The sequence below is a fragment of the Siphateles boraxobius genome, unplaced genomic scaffold (assembly GCF_051911475.1).
Source record: "Siphateles boraxobius isolate OS27281-9 unplaced genomic scaffold, OSU_SipBor_1 6, whole genome shotgun sequence".
In the NCBI taxonomy this organism is placed as follows: domain Eukaryota; kingdom Metazoa; phylum Chordata; class Actinopteri; order Cypriniformes; family Leuciscidae; genus Siphateles; species Siphateles boraxobius.
In genome coordinates, this window is record NW_027509186.1 from 22,085,403 (window position 1) to 22,100,767 (window position 15,365).

The following is a 15,365-nucleotide window of genomic DNA, read 5'->3' on the forward strand; positions in this document are numbered from 1 at the left end:
TAAGCCAGTTAAATCTGTGCTTAGTTGAATCAGATGAGCTTGGGTAAACATTTATTAATTTCGCCCCTAATGCTGTAACATGATACACTAGAGCATTGAGCTAGTGGAGATAGTAATGTGTGCCTATGTGACGACAGGAATGTATCGATAGGGATGGAGGATTTCTCTGTGTATCTCTTTAATAATTAACATCTGGTTAATAATGATGTCTAACTGAGAGCCTGATCTTTGAGCGAGGAAGTGAATTCTGCTTACTGGTTCTCTCTCCTCGTGCCACCTGTCCCGCCACCAGCCAGGCCAAAGCGGTAGTTGCCGCCAAAGCGCCGATTTGAAGGAAGGGACCAGTAGCCTGAACAAAAATGGAGACATTCATTTGTCCTAAATACACAAACATAGACAGAATGAGAGAAATGTCTAGAAGTTCACCCAAAAATGAAAATTTTGTCATCATTTACTCACCCTCATGTTGTTCCAAACCTGTAAGAACTATTTTTATCTTTGAAACACAAATAAAGATCTTTTTAATGAAATCTGAGAGATTTCCATCCCTCAATTGACAGCTACGGAACTAGGGTGACCACCCGTCCCGCTTTGCGTTGTACCGCACAGTATTTTCACCCCTTGCCCCGCACGTCGCATATTGAGAAAATGTCCCGCATTTTCATCAGTCCGTTGGTTTTTAATTATCATATTAAAGGTGCATTGCGCAACAATTCATGTTAAAAATACACGTTTTCTAACCCATACATGCATAAACAATTGCCTGATGGACTGAATGAGCCCTTCTCTGATCACTGCAATTGCCTCTATAATCCTGTACAGTAAAATAAATAAGAGGGATTCGGGTTCGAATTTGAGACTGGGCGTGACGTCATGCGCGTTCACGCTCACCAGGCTATGTCTCGCAGGTTTGTGTTTTCGCCGGCGCCGCCATTCTCCGCATCAGCGAAGACAACTCGTGCGTCAAAGGTAGAAGATGGATTCAAAGAGACCGGCTTGTAGTCCGTTCCAAACCCCAACGCAAACTCCACGTAAAGTAAAGAAAAGAAAATTGTCGTCTAGTGCCACCAAAAGGTCCAAATTGGAGTCAGACAGGCGTCGGAGTAAGACGAGAGTCTACCTCGGGAAGGCATTCAACAAATGGAGAGATCTCCGGTCTGCTCTTGGTCTCAAACGGGATCCTCAGTTGGCTTTTTTCTTGATAAAACGGTAAGATATAGCCCAGTCTCTAATGTTTGATACAGCCTTGTGTCCATTGCTAACATGCTAAGGTGTTCATGTCATTGACCAACAAGGAAGAACGCCGTTGCATTGGCTATATTGTATTTTTCGGTAAAAATAGTAAATTGTTCCCGTGAATGTGGTACATTTTGTATGTAGTATATATGAGGTATGTGGGAGCTCGTATTCTATCAAAACGAGGAAAACGTAAAATATTTTGGTATTGTGATAAAATACATGTTTTATTCTGAACATTGCAGGAAGGGAAATACAATGGTAAAGGGGTAAATATTTTTACTTTACTCATACTGTTTAGCAGACTAACTATTTACTAAATAAAGTATTGACACATTTCACATTAATGTTTGTCAGTGTGTATTGTCCCTGTCAAAATATCTACTAAATAAATCAGCGCTACATGTAGTTTAGTGATTAGCAAAACAGTTCAAGATTCTTGAGTGTGATATAACATGCTGATAAAATGACCGATAATTAGACAGAAATTTTGAGTAAATTATAACAGAAAAAGGATGTATTTTTATTGGAATATTCTACTTAGCAGATCAATAACAGGCTGAACCCCGCAAGTCTTCGGCGGATTAGCCTGTTTGGCTTTTATGAAAACGTCATGGTGACATTTGATTGTTTATTACCTTGAGACATTTGAGTGAACGTTGTTGACCAACTGTGTATGGTATGATTATTATTTTGAGCTTTTGCGAAGTAATCAATTATATTGTTCATGAACGTGTTTTCATAACAATACAATCATAGGTGGATACAGTAAAAACATAAACAAAGTTTTCTACTACCCCCGTTTTTCCACTCACACATAAGAGTAATTTACTCAAATGTCTTTCCTTCCATATTTTTGAAATGACTTGCAGATTTATAACTTTATTACCACTGAAGACATTTTGGCTGTACACCAAAGATCTGTGCGGCAGATGCTCCTTTAGTTATGAACAGCTCGTGCTCGTGCATGCGTGCGTGTGCGTGTGCGTGTGGTCCATGAGCGTGCACAACTATGGTTGCAGTTTCGCTTGTCGCCAGAGGGGGCGTAGTTCTGCAAAAACTCAGAGACTTGCGTTTTGCACCTTTAAGAAAACGTGCATGCTTTCTTTTGCCTTTTTAAGAAAGTATCTTTTTGCGGCGTAGTTTTTCACCTGTATTTAACAGCGCTTCGTCAGAAGTACAAATACAACAGCTGTTTTTAAAATCCTATCTAATGGTTGAAAGCAAAGGAGTAAACACGGTCACTAGTAGGTTGTGACGGCTGTCAATCAAAATGTGGAGCGTTGATTCGTTCCATGTGTTTCTGAAAACAAATGGATAATTCGGTAAATTAAATTTAACAGAATTTATCAACTTGTTTCCTGCAGTGGTTGTTTTAATTCACAACATTTCTAAAAAAATTGAAAGTTTTTGGTTGTCATGTAAAATAAAGACATGTTATGTTACATGTAATGGTGTTTTCTGGTAGGGACTAAAAAACAAAAAAAATTATCAGCTGAAAGGCAGAATAAATATGTTTTTATTAAATTAGATAAACATAACAGTTTCAGGTTATGTTTTAGTGTTGGTAACATGTCCCACATTGTCCCACACAAACTTATAATCGTCCCATATTTGGTTTGTTTGATGGTGGTCACCCTATACGCAACTACCACTTTAACACTTCAACACTTCAAAAAGTTCATAAAGAGATCATAAAACTAATCCATATGAATTGAATGGTTTAGTCCAAATTAAGACTTTTATTCACATAAATATTCACCAACTCACACAACTCACTCATACAGGTTCATTCTTGTATGTTACGCAGCATGTTTGAGCTTCAGCAAGAACCAATGAGTTTTGTTCTCACATGTCAAGCAAGTATAGCTGAGCTTCTGTTTATGTTCACTGCTCAATGTTTATGTGAATAAAAGCTTAAATTCAATCTGTTCATCATAAATAAAGCGATCATGTTTATACAGAAAATTTTTGACTAAACCGTTCAATTCATATGGATAAGTTTGATGGTATGTAACTTTTTGAAGCTACAAAGTGGTAGTTGTGTTGCTGTCTATGAAGGGACAGAAAGCCCTCAGATTTCATCAAAAATATCTTCATTTGTGTTCCAAAGATAAACGAAAGTCTTATAAGTTTGCAACGACATGAGGGAGAGTAAATAATGACATTGTTTTCATTTTTGGGTGAACTAAGCCTTTAAAGTTTCTGTAAAAAAAAAAAAAATTGCAGAGAGAGATCACACACTCAAGACAAACTTCTAGCCTGAAGCATACACTATGGTTCAAAGGTTTGGGGACTGTAAGATGTTTCAATGTTTTTGAAAGAAATCTCTTACACTGCATTTATTTAATCAAAAGTACAGGAAAAAAAGGTAAAACTGTGAAATATTATTGCAATTTATAATAAATATTTTCTATGTTAATGTATATTAAAATGTAATTTATTCCTGTGATGGCAAAGCTGAATTTTCAGCATCATTAGTCCAGTCTTCAGTGTCACATTATTCTTCAGAAATCACTCTAAAATGCAAATTTGCTGCTAAAGATGCATTTCTTGTTATTATCAATGTTGAAAATAGTTGAGCTGTTTAATATTTTTGTAAAAACAGTGATACTTTTTTCAGGATTTTATGTATAGATTGCTCAAATGAGCAGCATTTATTTAAAAGATAAATCTTTTGAAACATTACATATGTATTCACTGTCACGTTTGATCAATTTAATGCAACCTTGCTGAATCAACTTTTGAAGGGTAGTCTAACTAGAAAAACGTATATAGAAACATCCCTGACATTTTTACCAGGCTTTTGAAACCTTGAGATTTCTAAAAGAACATACCTGTAGAGAAATCCAAACTACATCCCATTCCTCTCCCCACATCTGAGTGACGGATATCACGCCAATTATTGTAGCGAGCAAAGCGACTGTTACACCAATCTAGTGAGAAAAACCAGTTAATTCAGTTAAAAGTCATATTACACAATTCTACTTCATTTATTCTCAGTAAACCAAACTAGGCTTCCTTCTCGGTTCATAAACAAACAGGAAATACAACTTCTACTATCTCAATGTGGCCAGAAAGCCTCAGGGCATAACAAGGTGTCTGTGACACTGTGCCAAGGTTAATTTTGTTTGTCTCACACAAACGGACTAGGTTTTCTATTTCTATTAGAAATGAAACATTTCAATGGTAGACAGGTACCTTGTGGAGCCAGTGAAGGTTTAACTGCTGTCCGACAGCTACATGACACAGGGCTAAAATCTGGACCAAAAAAGGACAAATATCAAGTTTAAGCTCACATAATGCTGAATGGTGACATGTACACACATGTGTGAGAGAGATATTTAAAGCGTTAGTGGTTCTGGAGAGGTTTTGGTATGCAAACCCACAGTGTAGTATCAGCGCTACAGAGCAGTTACAACTCACCATTAAAAATGCAATATAGGTGAAACCAGCTGCCGTGGCGGCCAATATGGGAATGGTTCCATCGCTCCACTCCCCTGAACGGTTATATAAAAACCTGTGGGAGCACAATACCGGAAAACCGTTAGAAGTTGATTATTCAGTATCAGAATTCGTGGGTGTCCTCCATAATGTTCAGACCTAACCAAATAACCAAGCCCCTGAAAAACAAATAGAAGCTACTAATCTTTTGGCAGGCTCCACATTTCTCTTGCTCGCTCTCATGAGAGCTCTGGATTATATAAGTATACTTTTACCAAAGAGGTGGATCAGAGAAGCATCTGTTTTACAAAAAGCATCATCTGCCTTGTGCGTATCTTTGAAACAAAGGAAGATAAAGCATATGAGACCATGAGGCACAGTATTAGGGTCAGTATTAGCTTTCTTCAACATCTAGGCACAACGCCTGTGATCAGAATTGAATACCTGCCCACATTTACTCAATGTGTACTGTAGTATATCCTTTATGAATATAGTATATCTTTATGAACTTTATGATAGTATATCCTACCCTGAAAAAGGGCATATTATTCCACAATATGTTTCAGACTGTATGCTGTAGACATCTTTATGCTATTTTTAATTCAGAGAGTCGTATAAAGTTAACATCTTTAAAAAAATAAAAATAAAAATGTATATAATGCTGGGGGGGAAAATGGCAAATGTTACACTGCGTTCACGCCATGTCATAAGTACCGCTCAGTACGCTTTCGAATCGCTGTCGCGGTACTTTGATGTCATTCACCGATCAGTCAGTGCAGCTTCAAGTCAAACACACTTTAAATCTGCAGTGGTCAGGTGGTACAGCGGCCACGGGGTACAAGTCATAGCTCTCAGAAAATTACAACAAGCACATGAAGGCTTTTTACATGGCGTGAAAGCACCTTTAAAAGAATGTTAAATTAATGTTTTCAACACTGATAATATAAGAGATGTTTCTGAATTTCTAAAAGGAATGAAGACTGGAGTAATGGCTGCTAAATATTCAGCTTTGCCATTACAGGAATCAGTGACATTTAAAAATAGAATACAATAGAAAACAGACGTTTTTAATTGTAATATTATTTCCACAATATTAGCCTACTGTTTTTACAGTATTTTTATTCAAAGGTAGCCTGGGAGAACATGAGAGACTTCTTTCAAAAACATAAAGAAGTCTTACTGACATAGTATATACTGCAGCAATAGCAATATGTTAGTATGTTTATCTGAGCCTAGAATCAGAATGGAAAAGGGGTGGGCATGACATAGATCACCCCTCTGAACTGACAGGCTGAACTGCAGCTTTGTGGGCGGAGCCATATGGATGGTTTGCCTGCTAGATGCCACTCCTGCCTAATCACTGATTCTACATGCTTGCACGGTCCCTCTGGGCATTAACTAGAGTTCGCTGTGAATCAACCCCTTTTGTCCTCTACAGTAAAATCAAGGACTCATGTACCTCCCACGAGACTGTGTGGGAGGAGGTGGAGGCCACAAAGAAGGATAGAAGTGACATTGAAAAGGAAAAGAAAACAGAAGATGAAAGAATTAAAAAGGAGATCATGAGGATCACGAGAAAACGACCTTGAGGAAAAAGCAAACAATGGCTTTTACGGTCACGTTGTTTTTAATGTCCTCAACCTGTTTTACGGAGTATGTGGTTACTGGGAAAAGGAAGATTATGTAGTATTGTTTCGTCACGCCTCAGTTACTATAATGCTTTATATATAGGTGTTTGCAAATCTTCATTGGTACACCCTACAGCTTGATCAAAATGCGCCTGCCTCCTCACTTGTTTTCTATAACATACTGTCCAATAGTAATATACTGTATGTGGCTGTAGTTTACAGCTGTGTCTTCTGTTGTCTAGTTATTTGTTTGTGCATATGGTATTTAATTGTTTTTTCTTTCTCTTTTATTGTTTGCTGGAAAAAACTGCTGAAAAAATCATTTTGATTTGACTAAAAATGTATTTAATAGCTAAACCATGACTGAAAGTAAAAAAGTATTTTTTTGTTAATATTATATAACATAATGCAGATATACTGTATTAATATATAATGAAATGTAATATATTTTATATATAAATAAATATCATATATCATATAAAATATGATATATTATTCAATATGAAATAATATATTACTATTAGTGCCGTCAAATCGATTAATCGCAATTAATTAGATTAATCGCAATTAATTAGATTAATCGCAATTAATTCCATCTAACATAAAGTTTGTTTACATAATAATGTGTGTATACATTTATATATATATATATTTATATATATATATAGATAGATATGTAGTATAAATATAATATACTGTATATACACACATATATTACGTAAACACAAACTTTTATGTTAGATTTGACTACTAATTACTACATATGTATGTATGTATGTATGTTTATATTTTATTTCTGTATTTTATGTAAACATTTAGTTCACAAAAATAAGCAACACACAAGGAACACTGCCCTTGGTCCTATATCCCAAAATGCACTCTGCTCGACTTGCCCTTCCGTTTAATGTTTGACAAATTAACTGGAAATAATAGCAGCCTCGAAGGTCAGCATAAGTTTCTTGACTCAATGATTAATTGGACTGACAAAAGCTAACACAATTTTTTTACAACCTTGCATTAAAAATACAAAATAACTGCATTTATTCAAGATGATAATTAGCTGGATTAAATATGTAACCAGTATGCAATGCAATGTAGCATACTACTCTAATTCATTGCTTAATGCATACTGTTTTAAATACTAAAAGTAGTATTTGTATACATTGCACAGTATGTGCAATCAGCAATTCCATTCTAAAACCTAGCCAAAAACAGTCCAGCCTATCTATTAAAGTTGCAATCTGTTCCATCAGAGTCTTTTCCATGATCTCTGGATTACTTTAAGCGTAGGATTATACCAAATTTGTTTCGGGAAAGCTCATGAGTTTCTTGGATGTATCTGTGCAGAGAAACCGAGATTGTGGGATCGTTGATGAAAGCGTATGATTTTAAAAGGCCTACTCACCAGTTAAACTCACTGTAGTCATTGTGGGCCTCCCACCAGAAGTAAAACCACACCAGTAACAAGGAGAAGGTGCAGAAAAGAATGAAGGTCCATAAACACTCCCACTGGAACAGAAAAACACACACACACACAAAAAAATAGGAGTTTAAAATAAATCTGTTCCATAATATGTGTCGATCAACAAACTATTATTAAGCAGGTTGGTATCAGCATGCAACAATACAGTCACTGTGTGAAACTGTCCCAAAAGATCATCTCGACCCCTGGATGGAGAATCAAATTTCAAAGTACTGTAAACACTGTTTAAAAATTGAGTGAAATTGATGGAGTTCTCATAATGCCTCAGGACATGACTGCATACTTAAATGAAACTCAATTAATCTGAATAGAGCTGCTTCAATAGTGAGAATTGCCTTAATCACAGATTCATTATTAAAACATTAGTTGTGCTCTCAGCAGTGTACAACAGAAGGTCTTCCTGTTGCCTGAACTCAGCTCCCTTTCTAAGACATCAAGAGATGCATCAAAACGCAAACACTAAATTCATAGCAAATCTGCAATAATTAAATATAAATTTACCCATAGTTTACTCGCATTATGTAACAAATTATGCTTTCTCATCCGATGTTCTTCGCATCAATGGTTATTGTTTTATAGAAAAATGATGGACTGAAATGAAAATATCATTGATTTGGTAAGGTCTTTTAGTACCATGTTAGCCACTCTCACCTTCTTTGAGTTAATTTTCAGCATATCACCAGCACTTCCCCACACATTTTTTTGTTTGCACATACACCCCTGGCACAGTCAACGTCTTAACAATAACCAATGTACTGTGAATAAAGTCAGAACATAAAAATATCACCATTTATTTGGCTCACAGAGTAGTGCGTTGTCTACAGCACACAAGAAAATTTGTTTTTTTTGTGGATTAATTAAATGGCTAGTGTGCAATTACATAAACAATGAATAACAATAAAAACATTCATTTATTCAGACATAAATAATGCTTTAATGTTCTAATGGACTAACGTTACTATAATTTTCAAATCATAGTCATTTTCCTTAATGGTTTTCCTCTTTAATCCACCCTGGTGATTTAGTGTCACTTCTGTATATGGCAGATAACTTCTAATTCCTTCACATTATGAACTGAAAGGAGACAAAAATACAGGTATAAACCACCCAGTATAATGAAAACCTGATTTTTTTTTAGAACAGCATGGTCAAACAAAGAAAATTAGAAATGAAATAAAAGTGAAAAATTAAATTAAATAAAACCTGGTTACATGAAGAAATTCACTCTGTTCTCATTGCAAAATAAAGACAATGCAGAATGACAGCACTTACTTCAATAAAAAAAATAGTGGAGACACAAAGTACTCACACTGTCAATCTTCTTCCTCATCACTACACAAAGAATGAAAATATAGTCTGCCATGAGGGAGCAGAGCAATGAAAACAATTTTGAAATGTTCACAAAAAGCAGTTGGAAAGCATGTATTAATTCCTAAGCTCCATGCCTCCATCATCCAAAAACACCTAAATATAGATGGATAAAGAGGATTATGCGTAATTCTAAGCAGAAAAATAATTCACACGAATAAATGCTGCTAAACCTAAGATCTCACACCAACATCACAGGCTGTCTGAATGCGCCAAATCAATAGCACACCATAAAACGGGTCAAATGTCAAATGCGGTTTTGTTTTTCCAAATGATTTTTCCATCGAGTTTAAAAATGACACCAGACTGAGAACAACAGAAATGTTTAACACTGACAATGGATGTGGGTGGATGCAGGGTGTTGCTATATGGTTTAACATTATAATATACAGTATAAAAAAAATTATATTCAATTTAAGCTAAATATTACATTTATGCTGTGTTTTTAAAGATTAACTTTGAGTGAGCATGACAGCAAAGGTAATCTACATATGAAAAAGGGGGTAATGAGCATGCACAATTAAATATATTATTAAGTCAAATCATAATCATAAGTAAGATCACTTTGAAAACCAAAAGCCCATTTCTCCTGAACATGCTGCATAATTTGAAGTATCATTCGTTGTGGCCTTGTGGGACAAGTTTTGCGCAAAAGTTTAATAGTTTAAGTTCGGGACTTATTCATGGCCTGAATAACTCATCCCACAATCTTAAGATGAAGATAGTTCAGCGTATGAATTGATAAACTCGGCTGTGTTTTTGGCACTGCTGTGGTTGTAGCAGATTGCCATGACATCATCAGGGTCAATAAGCAACAACCAAGAGACAACTCGACAGAAGGGATTCAGAGCAAACTGTGTTTCCTCTAAACGAGAATATCATCTTATCATTAAGCCTCAAAGAGCTTATTTTCAAAAACACTTGTTTGATTCTGTCCCGCTGATTCAGCGCCACTTCACTACTTAGTACCAAAGTAAACCCACTTTTTTCCACTATTTCCTGAGGGGAGTGTTGAATTTGTATTGTGCAAGCCAACTGTCTGGACTTTGAATGTCTTATTGTTACAATCACAGAGTTATGTCAGGCACAGAAACACTTCTATGAACAAATCTTAAGGTAAAATCAAAGTAACAATTCCCTTCAAAACGATCCCAGCAAAGCTTTGCATGGCACATTAATTTTAATGCTGTAAAGTAAACGTGCTAATTGGTTAAGGTGGGGTGAAATGGCATGGTTACAGTGGTTGCCTTTAACTATCTTCATTAAGTTAAACAGGCTTATCTGATGCTAAAATATGGGCATAATAACAATATCTCAAACTAAGATCTGCCGAGCACTGGCTGCAATTATGAAAATTAGCTTCTTTAGCATTTCCTGAGCAAAGAACTGAGCTGAACCACTGCCCAAAAACATGACAGATAGAGGCATACACACAGCAAAAAAACAACAACAAAAAACAGCTTTTCCTTGGAGTGCCTTGACTTTGATGCCCCATAATCATATAATTTATTCATACAGTATTTACCGCACGCATCTGCCAACTGTAGACTGACTGCTAAATATCTAGTCCACATAGACAAAGGGCAAAGAACACAGGGAGGCCAGAACTGCCCGATGAGAGAGAGTAGGGGGAGCAGCAGAACAGCGTCCTTTCATAACAGTCCCTCAGCTGTAAGTCTCATCGGTGAGTGAGGTGCAAAATCAAGTCCCTTTTTTACAGACTGACCCATTCTGGAACAGATGTCACATAATCCATTAACAGAACTGTTCAAAGAAAACATATGCATTCTATTCATAGAGTGGTTATTTTACTGGTGTACAGAAGCGCCTTTCCAATACGGGTCTCAAAAACCAGACTAGACAACAGAAAAGGAATGTCATTGGAGGTAAAATTTAGGATAGAGGCATTTAAAAGTGTCAGTATAACAAAGACTAAGCAAAATGACTTTACTAAACCACATTGATTCAATATAGCACCACTAGTGCTTACATCTTCATGGGTTAGTTGGATCATTTCTACTGAATATACAGGCAGTAATAGTGGAAAAGGTGCTATGTAAATTCTCACTGTAGTGTTGGGTATTTTTGGTCCTGAAAGTAGTTTCACAGCAGCTCGACAGTGTCTGTCTGAAGGTTACAGTCAGACATACTAGATGTGTAAATGTAAATGCAGTGATCCTGACTAATTTCCACTTGAAATTACACTCTGTTTATTTCTATTCAAAGAGTTTCCATTGATGTTAATTGTTATGTAAAAATATGGGTCAATAATGTGTAATGTTGTGGCGGCTGCCACAAAGAGTGCTTTCATAAGCTGCCTTTGCAAATCTGCAAACGGAACAAATCGGAATATGTACTTTAAACATGGAAAAACATCTTCATCAAAGAACTAACTATCAGATGTAGCTAAATCTCGATTTAAAAAGCAAAGAATAGCCAGGATCTTTGTAAATCTATACTTCAAATCCATAGTTAACCCAAAAATTTGAATTCTGTCATCAATTAGTCACCAACTCATTGAAAAGCTCCCGAGAAACATAAACAGATTGAAGATGTCATTTGGAAAAATGTTTTTTTTTTTGTCCATACAATGATAGTCAATGGAATCCAAAACAACAGAATTTAAATTTTTGAATGAACTATCCCTTTAACATCTTTCTCTCTTCTTCTCCAATGAAAAATAATAACTGTAACCTTATTATCTCCATGTTGATGGACAGGAAAAATTAAATCTGACAAGAACAGGCATTGTAGGTCACCTTGTAGGAAATGCTTGCACTCGAATACACCCACAGATCAATTCATCAAAGCCATTTAAAAATGCTGCTCTCTTCTGTAAACGTGAACCCTGAATGACAGCAACAGCACTGGCAGAAGAGTGGAGAGAATCTGAAAGCAAAGTCTTCCTACATGTGAATACAAGAACATTGCAGTGAACGGATTACTACGTGCAAAACAGCGTCTGGGGAACAGAAAGCAATCACAAAATATAATCTGTATTCCTGAGGGATGGCAAGAGTTTAAGAGCTGAAGATGCAAGTACAGTTCTGTGGGTTTCTTCCAATCCACTGGTAATGACAGTCTTCACCCTGAGGGAAAACACAGACCTTTTTTTGTTTTTTTGGGTGGCCTCTGGCTGAGTTGGTGGCAGTTCTGTACCTGCTGTAGGCTGGAGTCATAGTATGTCACTGTGCATCATGCCTATGCTGACACCCTGCCCTCAATACTGACTGGAAAAGGAGAATGTTTATACTAGTGTTTTCACCAGACCAAAAGGTATTTGAACTCCATTTAAAAAGGCTAGATGTTGAAAGGGATATTTCACCCCACCTCCCGCTAAATATGGTTAGCATAAGGCCAAATTTGTTATGAAAGACACTGACAAATACATTCTATAACCAGTGACATTTCAGTTGATGAGTGCTCTATGAATGAAAGCAAAGTAAACAACTAGTTGTCTGTCATGACACATGTATACCACACATTGCGAGGTAATCTTTACTGTCAATCCCTAATGTTAGAGCTGTCAACCTCTCTCAGATTAAAATGATAGAAAAGAGGGGAACTGTGTGGAGTGGGTAGATCCTGAGAGGTTTTGGCAGCAAATCTGAGAGGATGAAAGCAGGCTGGCGTAATGATGCTTAAAATTTAGCTTTGGTAAAAATATTTTAAAATAGAAAGCAGTTATTTTACATTGGAATAATATTTCACAATTACCTTTTTTTTTGTACTGTATTTTTGATCATATAAATCCAGCCTGGTTGAGCATAAGAGACCTGTTTAAAAACAGTACTGTACAAATCCTACATTTTGAATGGTAGTGTATGTAACTGATCACAGTTGATTCACTACATGCCATTCGCTGCTGTTATTGTGTATATTGGCTTGTACAGACCATGCAGGGGCCCATGGGAGAAAAGGACACTTCTATTCATGTGTCCTTTGTGTTGGGATGCGTAAATGGAAAAACTCTCAATTATTACTTAGGAGGGATCTCTTTTCAGTGGAGCACAGCTTACAGCTTAGACAGGAGACAATCACACATTTCTCTGTCACACTCACACTACCCAGACACAAATACAGGCTTCATAGAGAGTAATTCAACAGGACATATTATACGTATTAGATCCCTTTATGCCATGCTGTTCTGGGGTTTAATTCACAAAGCTTTTGTATTGAGTTTGAAATGCCACGTGGAATCTCACCGCTCCAGTGATTCCACAGATTGAGTCAGGAATCATGAAATATGGATGCACTTTGTATAATCCCAGACCTCACACCCAGAGTTTAGTGTGTCATATGAGGGTGAGAGCTGGGCTCTGAAGCGATCAACTGTGGCAAGATGGGACAGAGGTCAAATTGTTACAGATGAGTAAAATATCATATCCTGTTTCATTTAAAAGTGACAGGAAATGACATTAGCTGCATTCATTGAGAACTGACACCATTCTATCTCTCTGTCTCTCACTTACAGACAGCTGAACTGGCTGTTTCTGTGGACAGGGTCAGGCCTCCCACTATGGACAGTCAAGACTGAGCCGAAACTGCTGACAGCACAGTACAAGCATCTGAGAGCCAGAGAACAACAGGAAACCAGGGCAATGGCCTAGTCTCCTTTTGTGGAATTAAAATGGAAATGTATATCTGCTCCCTTTTCTCTCATTTTATTGTATTAGGCATTGATCCAACTGCACACTGATTGGAGATATGCGATGCACATCTTCATCTGGTTCTCACACTATGTTCTGAATCCAAAAAAACAAGTTAAAAAGCAAGCTCATGCCCCAACCATGAAGGTGGTACCATGGTAAGGTAATGTTTTTGGATGGATATATTATGACACTTTCATATACCACAAATATATTACCAAAGTACATTTCCCAAAACAAAAAAGCAAATACAGACGAAAACATTATTTCATTATATAATATTATTATAAAAGAATATTAATATATATATAAAAGAAGTCTCTTCTGCTCACCAAGGCTGCATTTATTTTATCCAAAATACAGCTAAAACAGTAATATTGTCAAATACTTTTCAGCAAGGATGCATTAAAGTTGCTGTACTTTGGATCAAATAAACGCAGCCTTGGTGAGCAAAAGAGACTTCTTTTAAAACATTAAAAAAATCTTACAGATCTAAAATGTTTGAATGTTGGTGTATATATAACAGGTCCCAAGTCTATGGGATTCTTTCACCAGTTTTATTATAACCTTGGCAAAAAAATTTTTTTAAAGTCAGATCCACAGGACTTTGTCCTGCATTACTTGATGAATCAGTCATGTCTATAATATAAGATTCAATAACAAATTATACATTATTTCTACTGTAAATTTTACAGTAATTTTTTACAGTGTGCTTAAAAGGACATGAAGTTTGCAAATGATTATCAAACGTACTCTCAGACAAATACAGTTTCCCTGGTGCCATGTGATGCTCCTCCTTTCGCTATCGACATGCATCTGTACTGATAAGATTCCAACTTTATCTTGGTTTCTCTGACAACCATCTCTCCTGCTTCTCTCAGCAACATGACTACGGTCAAAAATCTGTGTCACTGATTTTCAACACAAAGTCGTCTCCTTTTGCACCCGTCTCATCTTACAGCCTGATTCTCTGACAAGCAATTGTGTCCCAACTCTCTTCTCCCACAGGGACCTTTACGGAGTACACAACTGAAAACAATAATGCTCAAAGGCAAAACTCTCTCTGAAGGAAAGCAAACATTTAATAAATGCACCTCCAGGGAGTTCGGGATATTTTATTTGCTTGCTTTAAAAAAACTTGCATGAAAAGGAAGGGTTATAGTTTTTCCACTAACACATGTGTGTTTTTGAGCTACTAAAAGTCCTTAGAGAGATCATGGAAAAGGAAAAAACCTAGAGGATGTTTATTAGCGTAACACTTACTGTGGCAAATCAAAGGGTACGTACAACATGAAAGGCCATATGTTCCCTTGACGCTGTCCCTATTCTACTAACGTAAAATTTATACAGATCTGCAATGTTTTGATGAAAGTCTTCTTTTACTAAAGCACCCTTGTGGACTCTTGGCCTCGCTCACTGCATTAGACAACGAGTATAATACCATTTGTTGGCAGTCTGGAGGCAGCTCTTTCAACACACATATATAACATCACAATTCCCCTGATGCTCAGCACGTCCTTTAATTAACTTCATGGAAGCGGTATCCTAGACAAAAAA

The 15,365-nt window shown here is 36.5% G+C and overlaps 1 protein-coding gene across 5 annotated transcripts in view; it reads right to left on the bottom strand.

The window, feature by feature from the left end:
- gdpd5b (glycerophosphodiester phosphodiesterase domain containing 5b) overlaps positions 1-15,365 on the bottom strand; it is a 56,286-nt gene that overhangs the window by 14,133 nt on the left and 26,788 nt on the right. For all 5 annotated transcript variants that reach the window (XR_013195942.1, XR_013195941.1, XM_077208203.1 and 2 more), the window contains 5 exons: positions 7,714-7,817; positions 4,663-4,756; positions 4,438-4,497; positions 4,074-4,172; positions 256-349 (listed from right to left, as the gene is read on the bottom strand). Coding sequence is in view for 3 of the 5 variants with exons in the window: in XM_077208203.1 (XP_077064318.1) it covers positions 256-349; positions 4,074-4,172; positions 4,438-4,497; positions 4,663-4,756; positions 7,714-7,817 (451 nt within the window). In the remaining 2 variants the exon portion in view is untranslated. The remainder of the gene's footprint in view (positions 1-255; positions 350-4,073; positions 4,173-4,437; positions 4,498-4,662; positions 4,757-7,713; positions 7,818-15,365) is intronic.